At 36.4% G+C, this 26,479-nt stretch overlaps 1 protein-coding gene across 2 annotated transcripts in view; it reads left to right on the plus strand.

The window, feature by feature from the left end:
- The window catches only part of PSME4 (proteasome activator subunit 4), an 85,637-nt gene that overhangs the window by 36,805 nt on the left and 22,353 nt on the right, over positions 1–26,479 (plus strand). For both annotated transcript variants that reach the window (XM_056356771.1, XM_056356770.1), the window contains exons 9-27: positions 286–378; positions 1,293–1,558; positions 3,117–3,303; positions 3,996–4,085; positions 5,797–5,861; positions 5,955–6,105; positions 7,747–7,845; positions 8,192–8,261; positions 8,723–8,790; positions 9,348–9,563; positions 11,591–11,748; positions 13,887–13,982; positions 23,068–23,123; positions 24,221–24,277; positions 24,469–24,524; positions 24,607–24,705; positions 25,155–25,217; positions 25,378–25,473; positions 26,284–26,415. In XM_056356771.1, the coding sequence (XP_056212746.1) occupies positions 286–378; positions 1,293–1,558; positions 3,117–3,303; positions 3,996–4,085; positions 5,797–5,861; positions 5,955–6,105; positions 7,747–7,845; positions 8,192–8,261; positions 8,723–8,790; positions 9,348–9,563; positions 11,591–11,748; positions 13,887–13,982; positions 23,068–23,123; positions 24,221–24,277; positions 24,469–24,524; positions 24,607–24,705; positions 25,155–25,217; positions 25,378–25,473; positions 26,284–26,415 (2,118 nt within the window). The remainder of the gene's footprint in view (positions 1–285; positions 379–1,292; positions 1,559–3,116; positions 3,304–3,995; positions 4,086–5,796; positions 5,862–5,954; positions 6,106–7,746; positions 7,846–8,191; positions 8,262–8,722; positions 8,791–9,347; positions 9,564–11,590; positions 11,749–13,886; positions 13,983–23,067; positions 23,124–24,220; positions 24,278–24,468; positions 24,525–24,606; positions 24,706–25,154; positions 25,218–25,377; positions 25,474–26,283; positions 26,416–26,479) is intronic.

The raw sequence follows: 26,479 nt of genomic DNA on the forward strand, positions 1-26,479 counted from the left end.
CATTCTGGAAAGGAGTAGCCAGCTGTAAGTGCCACTGTGGATACGCACTTGGGACCTGCTGAACAATTGAATCCCTCTTTTAGGGTGAACCTCGTCAGATTAAATGGAGAAAGCTTGCTGAGGGTGGGGAAGGGAGGGAATTTGCAGGTGTGATTTGATGCTTTGAGGTACTGCTGTGTTTAGTGAGTATGCTCACTTGTACCTTGTACTGCTGTGTTACATGTTCATTTTAACTTATTCCGTGTAATAAAATTCTATTTTTTTTTATTATTTTTTATTTTACAGGGTGGACCAAGTAAACTAGTGCAGAAGCACTTGTCTGGATTGTTCAATAGCATTGCATCTTTTTACCATCCTTCAAATAATGGGCGCTGGCTGGTGAGGTTTTTTGCATGTCAAGAGAATAACTTTGGCTGTCGTTTCAATGGTCAAACCTGTCAAATCAAACTTTGATAGATGCCCTGTGTGCTCCAACAGCCAGATTGTCTGATTGCTGTATAATGTTTTGAGGCTTTAATTTTCAAGATACATGATTGTACTGTCATTCAAATCATACTTTCATTCCGCAGTTTTGACCACAGCTAATAGGAGTATTCTTCAAACATCTAACACAAGTGCAGTTTAGAAGTCCAAAACTAGGTATCCAATTCCTATATAGCTAGGAAAAAGGAGTCAGCACTTCAAAGGAGGGTGATACACCACCTCAGTATTCCTTGTGTAACTTGGCTTTTGTATTACTGACCTACTGTCTCCGAGTTAGCGAAATCTAGCTTTGAGTATACCGAAGCCAAAAAGATTTTTTAATGCGTATCTGGTTTGATGAAGCATAACTTTTTGATGGTGTAGCTTGGAGTCTTCTGCTAGAGAATGTAAGAATCTCCCTGTGATAGCTGGTGGAAAGTACAGATTAAAATAGCATGACTGGTTAAAGCAGTGCCAAAGGAGGTGACTTGTTCTAGAATAGGATATTTGTTTATCTGTGAATGTGCAGAGAATGCTCTCGAAGATGTCTTTAATTACTGCGAAGTAATCTTAATTCTTGACTATATCCTTTGTATGTTTTGTTTTCATGGTGGTTTGTTGTTTTTTTTTAATCTTAAGGTTTAGTGCTGGCAGCATAATTGCTATTTTGGTAACCGAAGTTTAATGACAATTTGTAAACATCTTCTGAATTTTCTTTTATTGCAGTTGTGTAATTTCAAGTTACTGGCTTATTAGTTGTCTATTGTACGCTTAGCGACTCATATTCTGCTACTGCCAATTAACTGAATAGCATTTCTTGTATTCAACAGAACAAACTGATGAAACTCCTTCAGAGGTTACCCAGTGGTGTTGTCAGAAGGCTGCATCGTGAGCGCTACAAGAAAACGACATGGTTAACTCCTGTGCCTGATAGTCATAAACTTACTGATCAAGATGTTACAGACTTTGTAGAATGCATTATTCAACCTGTTCTTCTGGCTATGTTTAGTAAAACTGGAAGCCTGGAGGCTGCCCAAGCTCTGCAGAACCTTGCACTGATGCGTCCTGAATTAGTAATTCCACCTGTACTTGAGAAGTAAGTTCTGCAGAAACATTGCAACTTCCCTGTTCCCAACAAATAAGTAGCAAAGCAGTCATATTAATTGATAAACAATTTCCTTGCTGCAAACAAGTGCTTGCAGTGGGAGGGGCTGCTAATACATGCTCCCCCTGAGTCAAGACAGGGAGTGAGGGAGGACTTAGGTTTTTATTTGGTTTGGTTTGTTTTTTTTAAACATCTGGCAAATAGAATAGTTCTGGAAGCTGTTCATAGCTTGTGCAAGATAGAGTAGTCCTCAGGTCGTTTGCATTTCTGTTAGCATTTTGTATAAGATAGTGGGTGGAACAGTTGAAAAAGCAACTTTGAGGCACCTTGTACTTTTCCACTAGGTTTCAATTGAGCCAGATATAAATGATGGCACTGTGGGTTTATGTAGTAATAAGCATAAATGTTGTATTTCTGTTTTGTGTCTGAGTATGTTACAGTTACAGATTGTTTAAAATCACTGTCATTGCTTCTGACTTCATAAGCGAATCACTGAAGTATGTGCTATTGTAAAATACTTAGTCTGTACTATTACTAATGCCTTGGTGCCTAAAATTCCAAAAGAAAAATGTAACTCCTTCCTGCCCCAATGAAAAGCTTTCTTCCTTGCCCCTATCCATGTTCCTCCTCCTATGCAGACTTTTGTACTTGAACAACTCGTATTGTAAAAATAGTGAAGTGAGTTTGTCTTGAAGAGCCCTTCCTGAATTCCATACCTTACTGACTCAAGTGTTTGTAAAAACTTCATAAACCTGCTCTTATATAAAAACATTTCAAGCATAACAGTTGTAAGAAGGACAGCAACACAGGCCTATATTGGGTATGACTGCTTTTTCTGTTTTGAGAGCAGACTGAATGTCTGCTCTGCTCTGTAGTTCAAGCTATCACTGGTCTGTTTGCCTTGGCTGCAGTTCTGAATTCATTTTGTTCAGTAGATGTAGATAGATCCTTTGTGCTTTGGATGACGTAGAGCAGGGGTAGCACTATGACTCTTGCTTGAGCTGTAGGTTGTGGATTACAGCAGGAACTGTTAGCGGTTTGGTAAAAGTACTTAGTGTAAGAAAAGTGTTTCAAAATTACGGTAACTTAGGGGTTTTTATTAAAGAGGTATGGACTTTAATGCAACATCAAGTACTGTATCCCTTCTCTATTTAGAGGCAGTCAAGGCAAGATCTCACACTTGCCACAAGAACCTTACACTTTGAAGTATACAGCTAGCTTTTGCTTAAAGCTCAAACATGAAAATCATCATAGCTTTGAACGTAGGAGCCCATGTAGCTGTTAATTCCTGTGCTGCAACTGCTAACAAATTATTTAATCCTGAATTTGTTGTAAATAGGACTGACAAAATGAACATTTTCTAATAGAGCAGTGTTAATAAGCTCATTGGAAAAAGATGAGAAAAAACTGTTGGAACCATTTATTAGCTTGAATTTTTCTTGCAGAAATTGTGTAGCCTTACTGTAGAAAATAACACATACAATCCACTTTTCATTGAAGACTTTAGAAACATTATTGTTCCTAATATGACTGCTTTTAAACTTTATAGAACGTATCCTGCACTTGAGACATTGACAGAACCTCATCAGCTCACAGCTACTTTAAGCTGTGTAATTGGAGTAGCTCGTAGTCTGGTGTCTGGGGGCAAGTGGTTTCCTGAAGGTCCAACACACATGCTACCTCTACTGATGAGAGCATTGCCTGGAGTGGATCCAAATGACTTCAGTAAATGTATGGTGAGTATATAAATCTTACCTTTTTTTTAGAAGATAGTTAGCCAACTAGTTCACTCTGATAGCTTTTTTTTACATTTGTATGACAGTGAGTAACTCATCTTTCCAGCAGTTCTTAGCCTGGTTTTGTTCCTGCACAATTTTAGTTGTAAAAAATTAATATTACAAGCCTCTAACTTACGATAGTGCTTTTGGCTTATTCGACAATGCAAAGTGAATCTTTTAACACCAAATTGTGATACTCACTTTACTTGACTTTTTGGGCAGCTCTAAATAAACAAGATAAAATAGATGTTCCAAAGCTCCCAGCAGATATTCCTAGTTTTTTAAGATGAGTAGGAAGACCTTTATCACTAGGTTTTTGTTAAATTAGGTCCTAAAAGCCCACATCTTCTGGAATTCATATTAATTATCTATTCAAACAATGTAAACATTATAGGGTTTTTGAAACTTTAAAGTTCAGCCCAAAATCAGTGTTACTTTACTTAGAAAATGGAGGCATGTTTGCAGTGCTGACTATGAAGTTTTATATATGAAATCAGAAATAACTATTGAATCTTTGCAGTGGAAGAATTAGGCTCTGGAATTTTTTTAATGTAATGATTTGCTTTAGCTCCCATACCTTAATTGCAAAAACTTTTTAATTTGTAGAATACAGTAACACTTACTAAAGAGCTGTTTGCAACTCTCAACAGATTACATTCCAGTTCATTGCAACATTTTCTACTTTGGTGCCTTTAGTAGATTGTTCATCTGTATTGCAAGAACGAGATGATCTTTCAGAGGTAAGAGTGCTTTGCAGTTATAAAAACAAAATTAGCCTAGGTTTGAGTTTAATTTCTAACAACGTAGTAATTTCTTCAGAACTGTAACAGATTTGCTGCTGTCTCTCGTGTGCGTAACTGTGTTAAAGAAAAATGCAACAAAAACCTCGAAGATGTGGCTCATGTTTGCTTCTGGTCAGTGTTGTAGCACTGACATCAGCGTGCAAATTGGCCACGTATTCTTACAATTGCTTCTCAGTCATAGATTGTCACATAAATATTTTTTTAAATTGAAACACTAATATTTTTATGTCAAAACTTAGCTGCACAAGGCCCTGTGTAGTGTGATTTGATTCTGAGCTTGCCCTGCTTTGAGTAGGAGGTTGGATTACATGATCTCCAGCAGTCCCTTGCCATCTAAATTTTTCTGAGTCTAATAAAATAGCAGCTTTGTTACCATTAAATTTTTGAAACTTCCTGTCACCATAAAACATTAAGGTAACAATAAAGAAAAAAATAAAGCAGATGATGTATATACATCAGTTCTAGTTCAAAACTCGTCTGTCTTAGAATGAGTTAAGAGGTAACTTAACTGATTGGGGGACTCTGGAAAGAGTTTGGTCTCCTCTTGAAAACTTCATAGGTGTTTAAAAAAACCCAAACAAACAAACCCAAAACCCCCCCAGCTGTTTGTAGTTATTTTTGAAAAAACTAATGTTCTTTTTCACTTTTCAGGGCTGTTTTCCTCCTGTGGGAAATAATTTCAAAATGCTTGCTCTTCTTTAAAGTGTTCCTGCAGTCATGCTTGTCTTTTCTGATTAAGATTCTACTGTTTTCTCTTCAGATGCTTATTAATCTCTTCCAATCAAGAGATAGTATTGTCATAAGACAGCGAGCCCTCAGCTCCCTTTTCTCCTTTGCTGCGCCTTTGTTATTAGACACAGTCAGCCCACCTGTTTGCTGCTTTGGAGGGCTGTTTGCAGACATCTCGAATTCTAGATCTCCTTGCACTCCTTTTCTCTGGCATTGTTCTGAGAAAAAAATACAGGAGAGACTGGGAAATAGCTTTTGTTTCTACTCATCACTAGATTTTTGCTTCTGCTTTTAATACAGGAGTTCAGGCACAAATAGTGAAGCTATGTCTGACATACTACAAATGAGGCAGCAGCAGTGTCCATGACGGTAGTTGCAACTGCTGTGTAAAATGTCTTGTCTGCTGCTAGAGGACTCTTCTTGTAGCTCAGAGAACAGCTAGTAGCTACAGATGGCACAGATTCTGAATGCTCAGCTACTGGAAGATTAATTTCGTTGTCCCTGAGCTGCAGCACTCAAAAACTCAGAGCAGTTTGTACGCTGAATGTTTAATGTAAATATGTCAGCAGAGCCAAGTCTGTCACCATAGCTGGCACCCACTGACCCTCTGCTGGAAAGCTGGATCAGTAGTAAGAGCAAAGGTTGTATCCGTAGAGGCAGACCCGATTTCACCCTGAGAGGTTATTTGGCTAGAGATCAAGGCGAGGAAATTGGACAGGACAGTGTAAAGAAAATTTAATAATTGTTTCATGTAGTGTACTTGAGACTGTACAGACTTCAATGCGAAAATGTGCTGTAGCCTATATCGCTTAAAAATTGGAAGTGTTTTTGAAGTAGTTAATACAGAAAATAAAATTTATCTTATGTTTCATTAAGAAAAGCCAACCTTTTGTGCTTCTTTTGCATTGGAAAACTGTAGGTGGAAAGAGAATTGTGCTCTGCAACTGCTGAATTTGAGGATTTTGTACTGCAGTTTATGGATAGGTAAGTAAGCTAAGGATAGCTGAAAGCTTGGGAGCAGCTTTATAAAACTTGCAAGTTCTGCTTACTAATATTTCACTCGTTGTATTTGTGTAGATGTTTTGGACTTATAGAGAGCAGCACACTAGAACAAACCAGAGAAGAGACTGAAACTGAGAAAATGACTCATCTAGAGAGTCTAGTGGAATTAGGTCTCTCTTCTACTTTCAGTACAATCCTTACTCAGTGTTCAAAGGATATATTTAAGGTATGTAGAGCATTGGCTTTTCATGTCTTTGAGAGGCTTAATTTTCTGTTTTGAGTTACTGGTACGTTCATATTCTTCCTTCCTTCACTGCCCTGTTACAAACTTTCACTTTTAAGCAAGGAAGAGGAGGGGGCGAATTTTAGGACTTCATGACAGGGGTTTTTTTTATGATTTCATATACATCAGTACCGAGCTCTCAGGTTCTTGGTGCTCTCTTGCCAACTGATGATAAATGTTAGGAGAAATCATTTTAACAGTGTATTTTATCACTTTATGATTTAGACTGTGGGTTTGATGGCAATGTTAACCCAATTCCCTGCTTTCCTTTTCTCTCCCTCTCTCTACCACTTCTTCAGCTGGGCAAAAGAGCCATGTGGCTAATGGGATCAGGAAAATTACCTGGATTAAAATAAACTCTGAAGGATGGGGATTGAGAATCCATGTTGTTACGTGGACAGATTCTTTCCTTGCACGTTGGGTTAACACATTTTATTCTGTTTACATTACATTATGTATATATCTGGAGGTGCTAGGTTTTATACATTTTGAGCCATTACGTTGGACATTTTGGTATGACCTTGTCTGGAATCTTTTGGTTATTGTAAGTCTTAACTTAATTCTTTGTTTATATTTTGTTTATACTTTGTCTAAGTATTTACTTTGTATTTTTCCTGGTGTTTCATTATTAAAGTAATCATATGTAACCTACGCTGTATGTAATTCAGCTTGCCTTGCAAGTTACTGGATGGTAATAAGCTGCTTTAAAACACTTAAATGGTTGATAAGTTAATTCCCTATTTATTCATTAGCTAAGGGGTGTCTTAGCTTTACTTTGTATGTGAAATAGCATAGTTTTCCTTTCAGAGGACTGTTGGCTTACTCAGGGAAAACTGTTCTGTGTAGTTCCTCAGGAGCACCACAAGCTTTCATTAGTCAACAAGATTTATCTGACTTTCTTCCCAAAGCCAACATTTGAGAAGTGTCTCCAGTCTCCAGCTGAAGGCGGTGTCTCATTGTGCCACCAGTTAAAGCATTCAGTGTGTTTTGTTTATAAACTCTTGGGAGGAGGAGGGGAACATAGACCTTCCTGTAACTGAATTATTTTAGTGATAGTCGATGCTGTCATGTATTTTCCTGTTACAATGTGTTGCTGTAACGGAGTGGTGCAGTAAGAAAGAAGAAAAAAAAGTGAAAAATCTGTAAACAAATTATTTTGACAAACCGTGTGTCATTGCGACTTCAGTAGCAGCCTTTATTCTGGTGAAGGCAGTAGTTGTACAATTAGACATAGGTTGCATAAATTGCAAGTCGTGTGTAATGATCTCATTTAGGACTTTTTTCCTAAGCAGTTCCTATTCACATAAGTTTTTAATCCTCCTATTCTATAGCATTGTCAGCTTTTTAAACTGTGATGGTAGTTACATTTTAGTCAGCTTTAGGCATTCTACAGGTCAGTTTTCCCTGTCTCTCTCTTCTGATTTTTTTTTTTTTTTTAATGTGAATCACAGTTGCAGTCTTCTGTTTTAAAAGAATACCATATTATGTACAGATGCTGCCTTCTGTATAAATCAAACAATTTATGATACCTAGTTTTCTTTTTTTTAAAAAAAGTAACCTCTGTCTTTTTGTACTCATTTTTAGGTTGCCTTGGAGAAGGTTTTTAACTTTGCTGTTTCAAATATATTTGAGACTAGAGTTGCTGGTCGAATGGTTGCCGATATGTGCCGAGCTGCAGTAAAAGTGAGAGAAAATGCTCTGACTTCACTTGATCTTTAGTTTAAAAAAGAAAAAAAGCCAATACTACTACTTTTTCTTCTGCACAATCTTTAATTTTTCATGTAAATACAGGTGGTTCTTAATATTATGTCCTCTTAAAATTGGATGGTTGCATATAGTGATCCTTCAAGAGGTTGATTCACAAAGTATTTTTCTTGCATTTATTTTAAATTTGGGTTTTGAGTGTCCAAAAATCATGATGTCAGGTTGACTGTAGAGATGAAATACAATCCTTCTCTCTTTTTCAATAACGTTGTATAGAAGAGTATTAAAATTTTTGAAATTGGTTTATTTATGATGCTGTTTCCAGTGCCGCCCTGAGGAATCCTTGAAGCTATTTGTACCGCATTGCTGCAATGTTATAACTCACCTCACAGTCAGTAAGTTTGTAAGATTTCTAGTGTTACTTGCTTTGTTTTGGGTTGACTTTTGCTAAACATGAAAATAATATTTAAAACTTGTGTGTGTTTTCCACAACTTCATTTCAGCAATGGAAAATTAATTCTGTCCATTATTTAATCTAAAAAAACCCCGAACCAAACCAACAACTGTTTATGTGTAATTTCAAGGCAGAAATCTATCAAGCTACAGGAGCATGCCTCTTTTAAAATGTGGGGATTTAAAATGTTTGCAGACACTCGTCAATTTCATGAAAAGCATTCAAGATGTTCAATTGGCTAAAGTAACTTCCAGCTGGACGTGGATGCAGTGTGATTGGAAGGTTGCAATGGAAGAGTTGAGAATAAACTTCTGGGGTGCAGGCATCAGGTTTATGATTTAGCTTGTTTGGAAGACTTGACTGCAGTATTGTTACAGCAGTGCTTATCACTTGTTCCTCTAGATGATGATGTATTACATGATGAAGAACTAGATAAGGAGCTACTTTGGAATCTCCAGCTTTTGTCAGAGGTATTGCAAAGAATGTTGTTCCGGTGCATGTATGTCCTTTAATTCTGTTTAATGCCCCTGAAAGATGAAGAAAACAAACTTCTGCTTTTAAAACAAAGTAAATGTTGTATGAATGACACTGCATAACTTTTTTTTTTCTCGTCTAAATTTAAATGGGACCTAAGTGGCTGCTGTTTGAAGAAAATTAACATACAGTGTGTATGTGGCATAAAATTAAAGCATTTAGTACAATTAGAGATAAGAGAAAGAAAAGGGATCAGTGCAGGGAAAAACATAAGATGCTTTTGGTAAAGATAAATCTTTTAAAATTAATATAAATATTGCTAGAAAGTTTTGAACGGGGTCGAGAAGCAATGTATACCACAGTTTTTAGTGTTTCTTAAACTTTTCCTGCGGTAGTAGTAGTTCACGTGCACATTCAGTCTTCAGTTTTAATTCCATGTGACATACAGGATGAAACTTGGTACAGGATCAACTGAGCAGTGTAATCCTCTCTTTAGTCCTCTAGAACAAAATCAGTTATGTTTACTTTCGAAATGTTTGTCTTTTCCTATTAGATCACTCGAGTGGATGGAAAGAAGTTGCTACTGTACAGGGAGCAGCTTGGGAAGATACTGCAGCGAACCCTACATTTAACCTGTAAGCAGGGTTACATTCTGTCTTGTAACCTACTGCACCATCTTCTTCGTTCTGCTACACTTATCTACCCCACAGAGTACTGCAGTGTGCCAGGTGGCTTTGACAAGCCTCTTTCTGAATACTTTCCTATCAAGGCAAGGATTTTCATTTATTTAGGATTAGAGGATTTTACTTTCTTTTTTAAAAAACAATCATACACTATATTATTTGGTTTTATTTGGAGATTTTTGAACGTAGGTAGCAGCAATGGAAAGTGTAATTAAAAGATGCTTTAGGCTTTGAAACATACAGCAAATTGCAAGTTAACGTAAAGTTATATTGATAATAAACAATGAATACTGACTGTTGTTTTGAGTAGTTTTGTAGCATGACATATTAGTTTCATGATGTGTGTTTTAGAATGAATGCATGACTACAGTAAGATAATACAAAGCAAAGGTGCCTGCTCATGTTTCTTTATCTTGTAATAGATGATGCATTTAATTGAGACCCAGCTATCATGAATTATGGTGGTATAAACAGTTAAGTTTGGAGTTTAGCAGGAGAATTTTGCTCTTCACTTTACTTAAATATCCAGTCATAGGAAGCATTATTGCACTGGGACAAACTTAGTCTTTCATCTGCTTTTGTGGATAAGAGCTGCAGCCTTTCCTTGTTGCTCTTCATATAAATATGGTTATCAAATATAACAAGTTATGGTGACTGTGTGGAAATAAGAGTACATCAGTGCAAAAAACTGCAAGGAAGGAGATACGGTGTTTTACAGTAGGCAGAATGGCAAATGAACAATGGTTCTGCACTGAGCTTGAGATAAAATGGAAGTGGAAGTGGCGGTATTAAAAATTACTGAAACTGTCAAAAGTAATGTTAGCCTGCTGTTAAGACTTTGAGGTCATTTTATCAGTATTACAGATGAACACTGCAGCAGTTTTCAGCTGGCCTATTTGAATATAAAGTTGCATTTTGCTGAAAAGTGCTTTTACATAACTTTACAATTACAGATAATCTAATGCTTGTTACTAAAAGCTAGTACAGTTTGCTAAACTGATGGGAAGATACAATTGGACCAGATACTAATTTAAAACCAAACAAAAAAATCTTAATTAAATGCCCCAACACAAAAATAGATTTATTAAATTCCTCCTCTGAAATTGAAAAAAAATCACAATTAATTTGCTATTCCATACCTCAATGACTACTACAGAAAGTCTATATTATATCAGCTCTTAACTGATATTAACAGCTTGAGTTTGTCACTTACATACTTCCTGCGTTGTCCCAGTGTAAAACTGCTGTCACTTTCTTAAGTAATATTCATGGAGGACTAGCCTGGTCTTCCAAGGAAGATATGTTATAGCAGGCTACATTAAGTAAGTGTATTACTGTAGTTTTTTGTATTTTTTGTCAGTCAGATCAGTCCGGCATTTTCGGAACAGATGGTGAAGTTTTGAAATATTAAATTACCATGTAAAATTGGACAAAGACAGGAAATGGAAAGTAAAGACTGGAAGGCCTGTCTATTAATTAATATACTCCTAAGCTTGGACTGAGTATGAATTAGTTATAAATGCTGACTGTTCTCTTCCAAGTACTCAACTGGTTAATTCTATAGCAAGTCTGAGCTCTTAGTAAGCCAAAATATAAAAAGTTGTCTTTGTTATGAGATGACCTAGCATTATATGGAAAGTCCAACTTAAAATTTAGCTTTCCTTTATTACTTTTATTTTAAAAATAGAAAGTTTCCTGATTGTGGTTCAGGACTGAAAGTAAGTACTATTAAATGGGCTAGCTGCTTTGTTCTGTATAGGAGTATCAAAAGTCCGAGTTGTATGTAGTATTTCTGAATTTGTATACAACCAAAGGAATAATAAAGTTATATTTCAGTTAGACCAGTACAGTCCTCTTCCTTTTAGTCCTTTCAGGTATGTGTTATTTTACAGGTACACGTAGACGTTAGAGTAGGTTTGGGATTTCTGTTTGGGTTTATTGTGTTCTTGGGATTTTTTTCCCCCAGAATTGTCAGCGTAATTGCTTTACAGCAGTAGCTAGTTCAAGTTCATGTGTTAGGGGTTTTTTAGTAATATTAAATGCTGTTGGTTTTTTTTTAAAAAAATACTGTCTTCATGTTTTGATTAATAATAAGTGTCTTTATTTACTATAGGACTGGGGTAAACCAGGTGACCTGTGGAACTTGGACATCCAATGGCATGTTCCTTCATCTGAGGAAATAAACTTTGCTTTTTATTTGCTGGATACTTTTCTTCAGCCTGAACTCATCAAATTAGAGCAGTATGCAACTGGAAAACTAGAAATGTCCAGGTTAGTGATGATACGTAATATGGAGAAGGTGCATTTGTCCACTCACGTCTGTTTTATGCAGCTATTGCCAATCATACTGGCATTACAAAAAATGAGTAAAATACTATAATGTTACACTCTGTTTGGTATTACTCCAAGATTTCCATGATTTTTAACTCTTAAGAGTACATGTAGCTTGAAGGTATGTTTTATAAAATGGATGACGTTATTTTGAACAGAAACGCTGTTTAAAATACGAGTAAATGTTAAGCTGCTTTATGTTGGTAAAAAGGTATTTCTGTGCCACATTATTTTTTAATACATACCACAAATTATCTTTCCATTTAACTGTAGTCAGCAATAAAAAACCCTCTTCCTCTAGACTCCTTAACTTGTTATGTTGGCATAACCATTTTTGTTCCTGAGCTATGAAGTAGAATACAGAACTGATTTGGCTTGGAAATCTGCCTCTCTCCGTGTCCTTCCTATGAGTAAATGGAATCAGTACATAGTGTGTCCTTGGAAAAAGTGTCACGGTGTTGAAACTGAGGAGGTAATGCAGAGTCAGTGACGTAACAAATTGGAATGGAGGCAATACTGTTGCCCAATCTTGTTAAACTCTGTTAGTGTGAAACCGTGGCTTCATAAGGGTAGTTTCCTAAGCACAAGATAATAATGTGTACTACATGCTAAAGCATTTATAAGTATCAAATAGCTAAAGCTGTTTACAAGCATTAAATCTTGAACGTTCTTACTCATGTTAAATCTTCACGTGCTTGAAGCTATATATACTTCAGTTGATGTTCATAGCATGTGACGTTATACCTCGTGCTGTGAAGTGCAACCCTACATGAGACAGGGCATGGTGTATCTGACTCCTAGATATTTTTCTGTCTGACCAAGTTCCCACTTCTTTTTCAATCTGAAAAAGACAATATGTGCTTGACAAATCAATGCCACAAAACTGCAATCAAAAAGTATACTTAGACTAAAAGAAGAAAGGATATGCTTTCTATTTAAGTCTTTTGTTTCTTTGTGTGTTTTTCTTCTGTTTGTGGTTTTTTTCTTTTGACACCTTGTATGTAAAGCTGTTAATTTGTAACAGAATTGGACTTTTATTTGGTCAAGGCTTCACTGAGCTACCTAACATAAATGGTGGTGATTTGGGAGAATACAGCCAAGTGCATGAATTGCAAATTAAATTGGAAGGCAAGATAGCAAAGCTGCCAGAGTAGAGAATACCATTAGTTGCTGAGGGAGTCACAGGTGTGAATAAATGGATACTAGATGAGCCTGCTTTTCCATTGAATTGCAGTATTCCTGGAGTTTAAATTCTTGTCAGTTTTTTTCCCTAGTATTCCACTGAGTAACAATTCAAAATCCAACTTTTATATATATATATATTTAAGAGATTCAGAGTAGGATTTTCTAACACAAAAGATAAAATGAAAAATTCTAACAGCCTTTGTTGAACACACGTATTTAGAGAATTGTTAAGTAATGCATGAGTACTAAGAGCTATTAAGTAACCTCTTAAGAGGGTTGAGAGGAATTGTTTTACAATCAGAGCTGCTTACCAGAAAGATGAGAACAAAGGGCGTAATTTGTAACTGTATAATAAAGCCTACTACTTTAGGTGAGATAGCTTTAAAAAAGATACCTTAATTCTCTGAACTAACATGGAAAAACATTGTTTGCATTGTTGCATTATAATTTATCTTCAGACTGTAAAATAGTCACTCATAAAGAAAGTATTCCCTCATGCTATTCCTGGTGGGAAGGACTTTTCTTGGCCTTGGGGTGAGTAGTTATTTCATTAGTTTTATCTGGGATTTAGATAAAATTCTCTAAAACTTTTTTTTTGGGTAAAGCTGATGTTCTGAGATGAGTATATCTCATTGCACTGAAGTTATCTTAACAGTTTCAGATTATAAAAATCTCCCAAGTTTTTCAGGAAACTAAGTTGAATGTCCAAGTTCTGTAATAGAATTAGGTTGGATCAGAGCAGCACAGCTTGATTTCTGTAGTGCTCCCTCTTGTGTTTAGAACTGATACAGCTAAAGAAAAAGGCTTCTGTAAAACTTAAAAGATATGCTTTATCATTTGTATATTTTCAAGCATTTAATGGATAAGTAATCAAGTTTTCTTCTTTGTTTAAGAGATGATGTGCAGCAATGTCTTGCTATAGTGCATAACTGCTTGATCGGTTCTGGGAACGTTCTGCCTCCTCTAAAAGGAGAAAGGGTGGCTCATCTGTAAGTAAAATTTATTTTTATATCACAAATGTTCTTGGCAATTCTATTACTTCATACTGGGTTTTATTGCTTTCTTATTACTGTTAGCACGCAGCTGCTTCTAGTGGCTGTTTTTAAGGAACTCTTAGACTAGTATAAAGGTACAGAAATTTGAAATAGTGATTTACAGAAACACTTGAGTACTTAAAATGTGAAAGAATATTAAGCGCTTTTTTCATGCAAGACTGAAAATGTTTAAGAAAGGTAAGTGCCACATTGCTGATGCTACTTTATGTGAAGGTAATGTAAGCTAGGCATTTACTCAAGTGTTTCCTCTGAAAGAAGCCTTGAAACCATAGTGCGCTGCCATCTTACTAATTTTCATGTCATCCTGAATGAGTAAAGTCATAAACATTCTGAACTTCACTTCTTGCCAGCTGTCTTCTCATAGTAAAATAGGAAATAAATCCTATTTGATTACTCAGACCCCTGTGAATAATGTTGCAACAGAACTTGGCTACTGGTGCCAGCATACAGCAGAACTCTATCAAAAATGCTTGAGTAAACTTCCATTTTGGAAGTAATAGGAACTTTCCATTGCATTACAGTAGTTCAGCTTCTAACAGACTATTTTTAATAGATGGGATTGCTGTTGAGCTTTGTCTTCTTTGAGAAAATATGTTGAAATAGTAGTGTTAGAGGCAATTAAGAGTTTGATCTCAGTATTCCTGTTGTTACTTATCATGTTTAAAATATGGAGGGCTTAAATTAAGCTTATGGCCAGTCTGTGTTTGGTGACTGTGAAGTTGTTCCTGAGATGTATCTTTTTTTTGCCCAAGCGCCAGCTATTAGAAGTGCAAAGGAGCGCTGATACAGTCTCAAACACATTACTTCAGGTGCCTAGCTTTTGTGACCTTCTTGTACAGTGGGAGAGGCTTCTCTTGAGTGTACATTAGAACATTTGTTAAGCTGGAGAGCTTTGTAGAGGCCATAGTTAGCTGTTGGCTATGTAAGAAATTCAGGGAAGTAATTTAGTTAGCAGAGGCAATGCAGGGCATTCAGGCTGATGATGACTATCTTGTAAAATAAGGACTTGAACACCTTTCAGGAGGCATTGACTGTTCCTGTAACAGCAGTGTGCTGCTGGGCTGTATTGCTAATGTGCTTCTGCGTTTTCCCAGCATTTCCTAATTCAGTCTGAATCCTGCCCTGGCATCTGTTAAGCAGCGACTGCTAAACACTTGCAATTCATACAGCTCATGGATTCAAGGAGAGTGTTTCTGGTGTTGATCCTTCAAAGGAGAAGGATTTTTTTTGTCCTTGGATGCCTTGACCTTCAAAATACAACGCTACCTTGGCCCAAAACTGTGTTTACACCGCCAAAAATTAAAAAAAATCTGTTTTAACTGTAGTGATGTATTAATCAAGGAAGAAACACCTGTGTAAGAGTAAGCAGTTTTGTACCCTTGTCTAGGCTGTCCGATTGTCAATAACTGAACCTCCATTTAGTAGAGGAAAGAACCTCACCACCTGTGAAGGAGAGGGAATCGCAGCTGCTGTTAGAACGTGTTAATGTTAACTGTTTCCAGGTTTGGTCTTGTTTTAGAATCATCTCTTTATTTTCAATCGCCTCTTTATTTTACCAGGCAAGGCCTATAAATTCATAATGTACAGATTAGGATGCTGGCCTATAATTAACTTCTTAATTACTTGTATACTTTATTGAAGATTTGTTTTATTCTGTTAGTTATCTGTGCTGCCTTATTAAATATAGACAATTTACATGGGAACATGCTGAAATCAATTTGTTACTGAAGAAAACAAAATCAGACTTTTCTCCTATAGTCTGAATTTGGGAACTCAATAGTTCATTCTGCTAAATGTCTGCAGAACTTCAGAATCCACCATTATGTGGTTTTGGACAGACTTTACGCATGTTAATGAAACATTTTCTGCCTTTGTGAGCAGGTCTTGCATGCAAACATGTTTACATAAAGGCTTTTTAAAAACACAGTTAAGGCAATTCATCTTTTCAGTGACTTTACACAGGACTCTGGAATTTGCCTACTGAAGTTGAATGAATTTTTTTTGAGTAAACTTTAGTTCTTACTCTGTGTGATCTGAATTATGGCAAGTGGAACGTGGATTTTAAATGGAGACAGTCTGAAGGAGGCAGAGTGCATTTGTGTGCAGTGGATGGTACTTTGGCCTAGTAAGATGGACTAAATACTGAAGGAGATCCTGTTGCACTTAATATAAAATAAATGTTAGATCCCTGTCAGTTTATTCAACTTACTTTGCAAGAAGAGCTATAAAGTCAGTATCAAGTTAGCATTTTGAGAGATGGTGCTGAGTTTATCCGTCCAGGACAGATGGTGTTCATTTTAGTGATGCTTCTTATGAAATTTATATTTTGTTTTAATGGGTGTGTTAGCAAGGGTCACGGAAGGGAATTGTACCAAGAAGGAAGATGTCCTCTCTGTGCTGCCTTACTCCCTCCTCTTCCTTCCCCAAGAAATAAGTGGAATATTTGTAATGACGGAGATATCTTTCTTTTGATTTAAAAAGCAGTGTGAAACAACTTCCTGTGAATGCTGTTTTCTGTCCATATGTTCATAAAATTACATCCAGTTTTGAATGTAGGAGGTGTCTTTTGATGAACTTGCCATTAAAACAGAAAAAAAGTTTGATTTTAATTGTTAGTGTATTGCGAGTTTCTGGGGGTTACTTTGTAAGATCACAGTTTACGTTCCCAAGCCTGTTACATACAGTGAGAATGCACATAACGGACTCTGATTTTAAACAGAAGGACTCTTACTGAAAGTAACTAATCCAGTTACCCAGAACACCTTTACTTTTTAAGTCCTATGTATTCACGGTTAGTAGTTATGACTAGTGGTGATGATATTCACTGTTGTAAAGTAGCAGTATAGGAATATTTTTGAATGCAGGTATTTGATACATGTAGATTTTTTTTTTTTTAATTTAAATATGCTTTAAAACAAACTAGCACATGATATTTCTTGTCAGATACCTCCTACACCACTTAACTCCAATGAACCATAGCTGATCATATGCCATGGTAGTACAGCTTTGTGCTGAATGTAAAGTAGAGCTGAGTAGGTGTAACAGCTACATTTCCCTTTATCTTGATGGTTAAGGATACCTGAAGATTCTTGCCAAGACAGACAGATGATATTTGTTCCTTCATAATCCTTGAGCGTGCTCACTGAATGAAAGTCACATAGATGGGGGGAGAGCTTGGAGCTGTGTAATTTGAACCTTGACAAAAGAAATATGTGGGTAGAACAAACTTTAAAACTTTGTGTGTAGCAGGATGATGAACTAGATAAGATGATTCAGTTAGTAGTGTGAACTTGATCTGCACACAGGCTGCTCCTGCTGCTAAGATGTTTTTTTCCCTGAACATATGGGGTTTATTTTTGTGTGTGATAACTGAAATCTACCCATATATTTGCAGACATTGTTTTGAGGGTCTCTTTACAATCTTTCTTGGGTGACAAGCAGGGGAAGGCAGTGGCAGGAATAAAGGAGGAAGGCTACTTTCTTCGTTAGGAGCAGGCTGTAATAGCACAAGACCACTGTACCTGATTTGGTCATTAATTGAAGTGACTCAGTCATTAACAGTAGCTAGTATGGAGCAAGATAACTTGACTGAGGGAGTAAGCGGGGGGGGGGGGGGGGGGGGGGGGCAGGGATTGCTTTAGTAGTAGGGAAAACTAGTTATGAAAACTATGTATTGACTGTATATCATAGATGTGACAAGCTGGCCAAATATTTATTTCATTATTTCATTATTGGTTGTCATAACTGACCTGTTGCGTAAAATCCCCATGCATTAGATGCAAGGTTTGGGGGTTTTTTGATGGATGAATTTTAAATCACAGTATTTCCTAAATGTAGTAGTATTCTAGAAGGATGAGAATATAACTAAAGTTATGAGCACTGTTTTGGGAAAAGAAAATGAGTGTATCTGGATTAAAGTTCTTAACCTTTCTGCTTTAAAATGTAGTACTAATACATTTAATGTAGTAGTACTTTCAACCCTGGATTCTGTTTTGTTTGATTATAGACGATGGTGTGTTACAATTCGTCAACATCATTTTATGAAAATAATGTTTAAAAGTCTGTTGCGCTGTTCACGTACAGAAGCTTTTCATCTTGAAAAGTTTTGTGGGAAGCCTCTTGGTCCATTTCTATGGACTTTTACAGTTTCGGGGTTTTTTTGTTGCTCAGTCAAATGCCTCAGAGTACCCAATAATTTCAAAATGTCTGTCTTCATTTCTCCTTGTCAGGAGTAGTCTGGTTTGTGTCTCTGCAGTTTGTTAGCTACTGAAAATAAATTTGCTTCTTGATTAGTTAATGAACAAAGTTTTTCCTGTTGGTTTCTTTTTTTATTTATTGTTTGATAAAGCTGAAACTGAATAAAATAGCCCAGGATTGGTCTGGTACGGTCTCAGAACCGAGTCATGCCCTTACTTTCATGGCTTAATAAATACTGGTTAGAGTGAAAGTTTTAGAACTCCTGTTTGTCTACAGGTGTGTAAACTGGCATGAGCTGCCTTGAATCTCCTGTCAGTCGTTGAAGTTTTCGTGTTGATTCATTAGTTTCTCTTATTCCTTTTTTTATCTTTTGATGACTGGTAGCATCTGAATTGAAAAGTGATAAATTTTGTACAGAAAACACTGTTAAATTGACCAACACTTGGGTACGGTCAGTATACCCAAAAGCATACACTCTGTGTGTATACATACACACACCCAGTATACCTGTCAGCATAACTGTTGTGAAGTGCTTGAGGAGGGATTTCCTTGTTTAGTGGACTTGAGCGTGAATGGTTTAGGTTTTAAAATGCTCCAGCTTTTTCAGAGACCAAGCAGTTCTTATGTGTAGTTTTGTGAATTTTATTTTTTTTCTTCCCAATTTTGGGAGCAAAATTGCCATGTGTGTTTTATGTGGATGACATAACATATCCTTCTGAAAATCCCGTCATAGCTAATGCTATTTGAAGTGCTTAGTGTTACTCTGTGTGTCATACACAAGCAGGGGTTTAGGGAGGAGATAGGCAATTCACTAAAAAAGACGTTTGTGCACTAACCATGCACAAAAAAACTGCATAATTGAAACTTGTCAGAATTAAAAAGAATAGTTAAATTTCAGTAGAAAATAGACCTTTAATAAATGTCACTTGGTATTGATGTTTTATTTATTAGCCTGCAAGTAGCAAGGAGTTTAAACTTTATCTTTTTTGGAGGATGAATGAACTCTTTTCTGAAGTACCATGCATAACAAATAAATAGAAAATTATTTCATGACTCAATAGTGTGTCTTTATATTATTCCACATAGAGCTCTTTATTTTTAGTAGAGATGCCATTGATTTCAGGTGTGTTCTGTGAATTACTTTTTAATGTAAAATGGATTACAAGTTACAAGGGGAAAGGAAAAAAGGAGTTGAGGCTGCCAGAGGCTGCAAGGAGCAATTTTTTGTGACAGCGGTAGTTTTTTGTGGCTGAATTAAGGTGTTCAAGAGCTGTGGTGAATTATGCTGATGTAACTGGGGAAAAACAAATGCAGTTTTTTCTGCACCTGTGGAAACACAGTGTAATGGTTGCTCTGCTGCACGAGATGTGTGCAGGTATAAGTAATGCTGCTGTGCAGTCTTCCCTTTTTCTTAAGGGACCACTGTAACTGTTAAGTGATATCGACATCCTTTTGTTATGATGATTCTAATGGTGTGCAAATAAAGATTATTTCAAATGCAGACAGTACAAGCTTTCTAAGGTTGAGAAATCTTTCACTGATGTTTTTAAGTTCCCCTTTGCTTTGCTTCCCTTCCTTGCAGTCTACTTATTAATGAGGTAACACTAAGCAGCTGGTTAGTGAAACAAAACCAGAGTTACTCAGAAATCCATTTTTGTTTCTCTCTTAAATACGGCTTGGTTGGTTAGGATGCAGTATTGCTCTACTCTTGCTACAGACGTTGGTAGGAGCTTTCTTAATGTCCTTTCACTGAAGGTGTTCAGGCTACAGGTCAAGGATAAGATGACTTCTTTTAAATGTGTAAGGATGTGATATTATATGCTGAGGGGCAGGGCTAGCTAACCTCTCTTGGCATCTCCAGGAAACTTCCCAGCTCTGCTGGGGGAGCTGCACACAGAAAAGGAAACAGTTACTCCTCCACGGTGAGTAACCCTGTTTTCTCCTTGTTCACCTTCGACTGTTGTCTCTTAACTCTTATGTCAAAATAGGTTGATGCAGCCCTTGATCTAGTCCTTAACGTGGCATGGAGTATATTTTTGCAATTAGAAAAATGTCCTCTGCAATTGGTTCAGTGGAGTGATGCTGGAAGTTATTTGTTTCTGAAAAGCTGTGTCTCCTTGCTGAACTGCATTTATACTGAGGAATACGTACACAGAGACTTGAATAAAAGTGCACTGTAAAGTGTCTGGAAGTTGAAGAACATAGAGCATAATTTTTTCTTGAATAAAGATGCTTTAGTTTTTGTACTGTGGCAAATAAGGGAACAAATTCTTCAGAGATCTGTTTAACTGGAATTTCTGTTCCAGCTATAATTTTGGATGCTCTTTGTTCTGGTAATTTGTGTTTAAAACTGTTGATACAAAATGAAACACAGTATTATTTATACACTGAATGAAGCATTGTCATGAGAGTCTTGCTATCAGTATTGACTGAAGTTCAGAAGAACGTTTTATGCCTCTTCCTTTAGTGTGTCTGAAGTAAAATACTTGGTTTTCTCTGGTTCAGTGGCTGACGTAATGCTGAATATTACTAGCATGGATCTTAGTCTGTGGGCCAGCTATAAAACTTCATTGCATTTTGAACATAATATTTCCATCCTACTAGTAGCCTGGTTGAAATAAATGGTTCTGCCTGTGGAGTAGTGTCATGGTGAATGTAAGGACTATACCAGACTAGGTTTTGATTACTGAGTGCTATGTGTTGAGTTGTTACTCTTGGTTTGCTCAGAAACCTGGAGTGTTGAGAGATCGTGGAGCATTGTTTTTCCTTTGTTTTAAGTATTAGAGAAATGGTTCAGAACTTTAGCTGGCAAAGAACTGTTGAATGTATTTTGCTGGGAGTGGGAAGGAAGTGTGAAGATGTGTAATCTTTCTGTAGACTACCTGAGAGAAGACTGGGAAATTGCACTTTAGTTTTCCTTGTCTCATAGGTAGGACAGCCTTACGCGAACTTAGTTTGTGTATTTATATCAGGGAAGGTGTTTAAGTGTAAATATACGTAAAGATACTGTAGAAAAAATTACTATGAGCTCATTTACCTATCAACACATTGAGCATGCTGTAAAAAAAACCAAAAACAAACTGTAGCAGCCTGAGATTGTTGGATTTATCTGTTACTACTCTTTTGAAGAAGTAATACTATTTGGGGTGGTGAGGGTCACAGTTCTTTTTTTGCCAGATGTTAACTGCAGGAACATCCCCTCACTGTATCTTCCCAACTGGAAAGATCTGATCTTGGAGAAATACACAGCAAACACTTTTGAAGTCAGTCATGTAGATGGTTCTCAAAGAGCAAGTGTGTGAGACCATAAAACCTTTATTTATTTATTCAGAACCGAAGTACTGGACTGATGTGGGATATTTTGGAAATTGTATTAGCGGCCAAGTTGTACCCTAAGCACCTATGCCAGTGCTGAGTTTTGGGGGGTGGGGGGGAATGGGAAGACACTAGGAATGGCTTATTTTCAAGTTAACCTGGTGCTACCAGGAATGCAATGAGGAAAATGAAATTAGGTCTTCACTTCTTGGTGTCTAAATCAATTAGGAAAAAAACATTGCCATTTGAGTTTTGTTGGTGCAGCTGTGACTGTCACAAGTGTTGTGAAGTCAGTTTACTTAGTTCTTGGTTGCAAGTTTGTTTCCTTTATCTAGTCAGCACAATAATTGTAGCAGTCATGTCCTACTATGTTCACTTTCACAGGACAAATGTGACCCTTATTTCCGGTTCTGACAGATAGAAGTTTGCCGTTGACTGAAATCTGAAAGTTTATTTTAGTATCTCATAGCACAGGCTCAGATACAGAATCTGTAGCATTTTCTGATGTAGTGTTCAGCATTTGTAACAGGAGTAGATGTGCATTGCTTCACTTAGCTTTGTTCTGATTATACTGTCAATGCAATTTTATGTGAAGATTATTTTTGTAGGGATTACTTGCTAATACTGTTTGTTTAATATAATACACTGGTGTATTTTGTCCTTGAAAGCTTGAACTTATGTACCTTAATGTTTTAGGGGGTGAGATTGTAGGTTTAAAAAAAACAAAAAACAACAAAACCCAAGCAAACAAAAAAAACCCCAAACAAACAAATAAAAACCACCAAAAAAACCCAGACAAAATCCCCAAGTGCATGTAGGATATGTTCTTGCATCTTTTAAATTAATTGGTATGTGATATCTGAGTCTGGTTTGGGGTTTTTTTCCACGATTACATAAAAGCAAATAAAAAAAGATTAATAATTCACTTTTAAAATAAATATTTTTGATAAGTTTAACCCAAATCCTGGAAGAAGCATGGCTTTATTTTTTGATAAGGTTATTAATAGTGAACTTCATATAGAAATAAGTAGGACTTCTGTGATTAATGGGTATGTTATTTTATAAAGGAAGGACCAAAGTCAGAAAAGCTTCATCAGCTTAACTTGTCAGGAAAGGATTTTGCCTCAGCAGTCAAATTCACCTGTCCTTCCTAAACTAAGACAACTAGGATCCACGCTTGATTTAATGAGTATATTTCGAGGTTTGACTATGTAGCCAAATCTCTGGCTATTTAACAGAACTGATGAGGTTCCTTTAAATGAGAAGCTGAGTTACTGGGTTCAAGGTGGTGTCGTTATGGTATACTTGTCTTGGACAAACAGTGTGACCCGCAGGGACAGTTACCAGTTCATCGGTGTTAGAACTGAGGTATACTGTTAGCAAATCCAAACACCTTTGGTGCTACTGGCATGAAATTTAACTTGTTAAAATGAATTAAATGTCAATTAAATTCACACTGTCAATGATTTACATAATGTGTAGTAATACTTGGTTTGTTTTCATGCAGGGTCCCAAGTTTGGTGTCCTTGGAGGAGACGAAACTGTACACTGGTGTTGAATATGGTAAGTAGATCTTAATTCTGTTTAGACAGCTTGTAAGTGGTGGGGGGTTTTTTGGGGTTTTTTGTGTTTTTTTTTTTCCTGCTGTAAAAACAGTAGGATCTTTCTGAGACCATAGTTTTGATATTTTTGGCCAACACAGAAGTTCTTGTGTACACAGTTTCATCTTCAGCGATGATAATACAAGATACAAATCTGCTGCAGTAATATGGCTGAGAATGGGAGCTCAGGTCCAACCCCTGGGTCAGAAGGGTTGGGACCTTGCACTTCCACACAGATGAGGTGCAATAAGCAACACCTATTGCCCAAGGACTCCACTTGAGAGACAGAAGGAATCAAGGCATAACCTGCTAAAGTTTGTGACAGCTCCGTTAAAAGAAACCTGAATTTTTTAGGCTTTGTCTGGATTCTTCACAGTCTTCCAAGAGAAGATTGGCTATTTAAATAAGGAGCTGAGGCACATGGTAATTGCCTATCAGACTGTTAAATGGTTTTGGGTGCTTTAATACTACTTCTGAAATCTGGTCCCTTAGTTTGCAAGCAGTAAGTTTGTAGCCATATAACATATAATAGAGAATGGGCATTTATTTAGTGGTCTTTCGCAGCAATTAAATTTTTTCTGGTTTAAAACTTTCCAAGGAGAGTGCTTGTGTCGTTTATCCTTATGCTTTTTTTGGTTAGATTGGGGATGTCTGTTCCCTTTCATGTATTGAAGGGGAGTAAGTCCCCTGGCTCTTACTGTCTTCATCACCTGATAATGTAAACTCTCTGTTCTATTGCATTTCTTTTTTACCCTGCTTAATGTGTTACTCTGTTTTCATATGTTAAATAATCTGCATTAGTCTGTGGTTACAAATGAAGCCAACTGTCAAGGCAGGCAAATAAAGTTACGTACCTATAAAAAAAATGTACTGTTTACTTGATAAACACAGGGAGGCCCTGTGAAAGTGGTGTCCTTGGATATTACAGGACAGTTATTTTATAATAGCCCGTACTGCTATTTCTGCATACTCTGTTCTGGCTTTCCACTGGTTTACTTATCTGTAAATTGCTTTTTATGCTATCGTACAATGAAGAGAAAATGTTTCCTTTTTTTGCAGATTTATCAAGGGAGAATTACCGAGAAAAAATTGCAAGGGTTACGAGGAAATTGCTGCGTAAGTTTAGCCACTTCTCTATCTAAAAAGTACTGTGTTGTGCTTTTAAGTATAAATTCATAGATGAGAAACTTGGTTTGTTTACTTTGTCTGTAATTCTTAGATTTAAAGCTTTGTAGGAATAAAATTCTTGGTAATTTTTAAAGCTGTCTTACTGTCTGATATGAAGTTTACTTTTCTTCCAACTGCAGGCTATATACTTGATAATTCAGAAGATGATACCAAGTCTTTATTTCTAATAATAAAGGTATGCTTACAATTTGTAATACCTAAGACAAGATTACTTGTTTAGCAAAATCATCACTCTTTGTCTCTTTTTCTTTCTACAGGTTATTAGTGATGTTTTACAGTTCCAAGGGTCTCACAAGCATGAGTTTGATTCACGATGGAAAAGCTTTAATCTTGTGAAAAAATCAATGGAGAACAGGGTCAGTGATTTTTTCTTTCTAAAGCTTAGGTGAGGGATGGGAATAGTTCCTAGTTTTCCGGAAGACTTTCTTCATACTTTTGTTATTGTCCTAATTGGTTCTCATAATTTTGAAATCTAATTCCTTGATAAGAATATTGTTTTGCAGTGCTTTTGTACCTTTATTTGGAAATCTTATGACTAAATAGCTTAGCATTTCTGAATTGTAGTAATCCTCAGCTTTCATATATCCTTGGACCAGAAATTTCTGTGGTCAGCTTCCTTTTGCTTACAGAGAATAGGCAAATAAGAAACTTAGGCAGGGCAAAAATATCAAGGTTGTCTGCCAAGGAGAATTTCTGCGTGAAATTTGCCTGTTTCTAGAAGAAAAAGAGTCCATGGGGATGTCAGTCAGTATAGGTTGCTAATATGAGGACTGAAACCTAAACCAAATTATGTATTTGTTTACAGCTTCAAGGAAAGAAACAGCATATCAGAGCTTTGCTGATAGACAGAGTTATGTTGCAGCATGAGGTAATACTTTCACTTAAATCTTCATTAACTGCTTTACTTGAAAAGCTGATTTGTTATGTTGTCATTTAGCAAAAGGTGCAATAATCCTGCACTAGTGTTTCTCCTATATGTATGAAATGTAAAAACAATCTGTCCTTTATTTGTTTTCTATGCAATTTAGTTGAGAACGCTAACGATGGAAGGCTGTGAATATAAAACTTCCCACCAGGAGATGATCAGAGATCTTCTATGTTTGTCCACAAGTTCATATGGTCAGGTAAGGAACAACTCCTTTTAAACGGGAATACGTGGAAATTTTTGTTGATCTCTTTCTGTTATGTTTTCAGGATCTTTCCTTTTCAATTTATTTCCATGGCAACGTGAAATACTTACTTATTTCATTTGCATTAGTTGCCAATTTTGGCAGTTTTTACTTTAAGCCCCTTTGTCAAGTAACTGGGTGGAGAGGCTGCCGACTTAGGTTACAAATTGTAAACTTTTTGAGGCACTTAAGTCTAGGCTTATGAAAACAATAAATCAATTTAAAAAGAAAAGAAAATATACCAGGTTGAGATTTTTAGATGTGATGATGTGATTCATGATGCTATTTGGAATGCTAAGTCTGTTTTTAGGAGGTAGCTATGATGGCATCCTGGTTCTTAAAAATACACAAACCAGTTGGATTCTGAACTGTTCACATGGTGAGAGCTCTGTGTGTGTATAGAAATTGTGATCCATCCACAACGTCTGCAGGCTCTTTAGAGTTCTGCTAACTGTATTTGTTACTCTAGCTGTTGGCTTTTCAAATTATCTTAAAAACACCTTGACTGGTTTTGGCAACATAATTTTCTTTAACTTTGTAGCTGTTCTCAAGTAAATGCTAGAAACAAAAAGTAGAGTTTTTATAAACAACTGTGAGCAAGGGTGAGGGGAAGCATGCTGTTTACAACCTTCTAGAAGTAATTTTGTTTCTCTGCACAAACAATGTAAAATCTGTGCATAAGTAACCAAAATAGGTAAGGATGTTGGGTTTGTATAGCATGTATTTGGTTCAGAAGACTTTCTAGTAATATCTCTTTTCCCACAGGTCAGAAGTAAAGCTCAGCAAGCATTCTTCACAGCTCTGGGAACGTACAATTTTTGTTGCAGAGATATCATTCCCTTGGTTTTGGAGTTCCTGCGTCCTGACCGGCAAGATGTCACTCAAAAGCAATTTAAAGTACTGTCTCATTAACTTTGTTTCATGTGTCTTTTTGAAGTGTTTTTATAGGAGAAGTTTTAAT

The sequence above is a fragment of the Falco biarmicus genome, chromosome 12, assembly GCF_023638135.1.
Source record: "Falco biarmicus isolate bFalBia1 chromosome 12, bFalBia1.pri, whole genome shotgun sequence".
Lineage (NCBI taxonomy): Eukaryota > Metazoa > Chordata > Aves > Falconiformes > Falconidae > Falco > Falco biarmicus.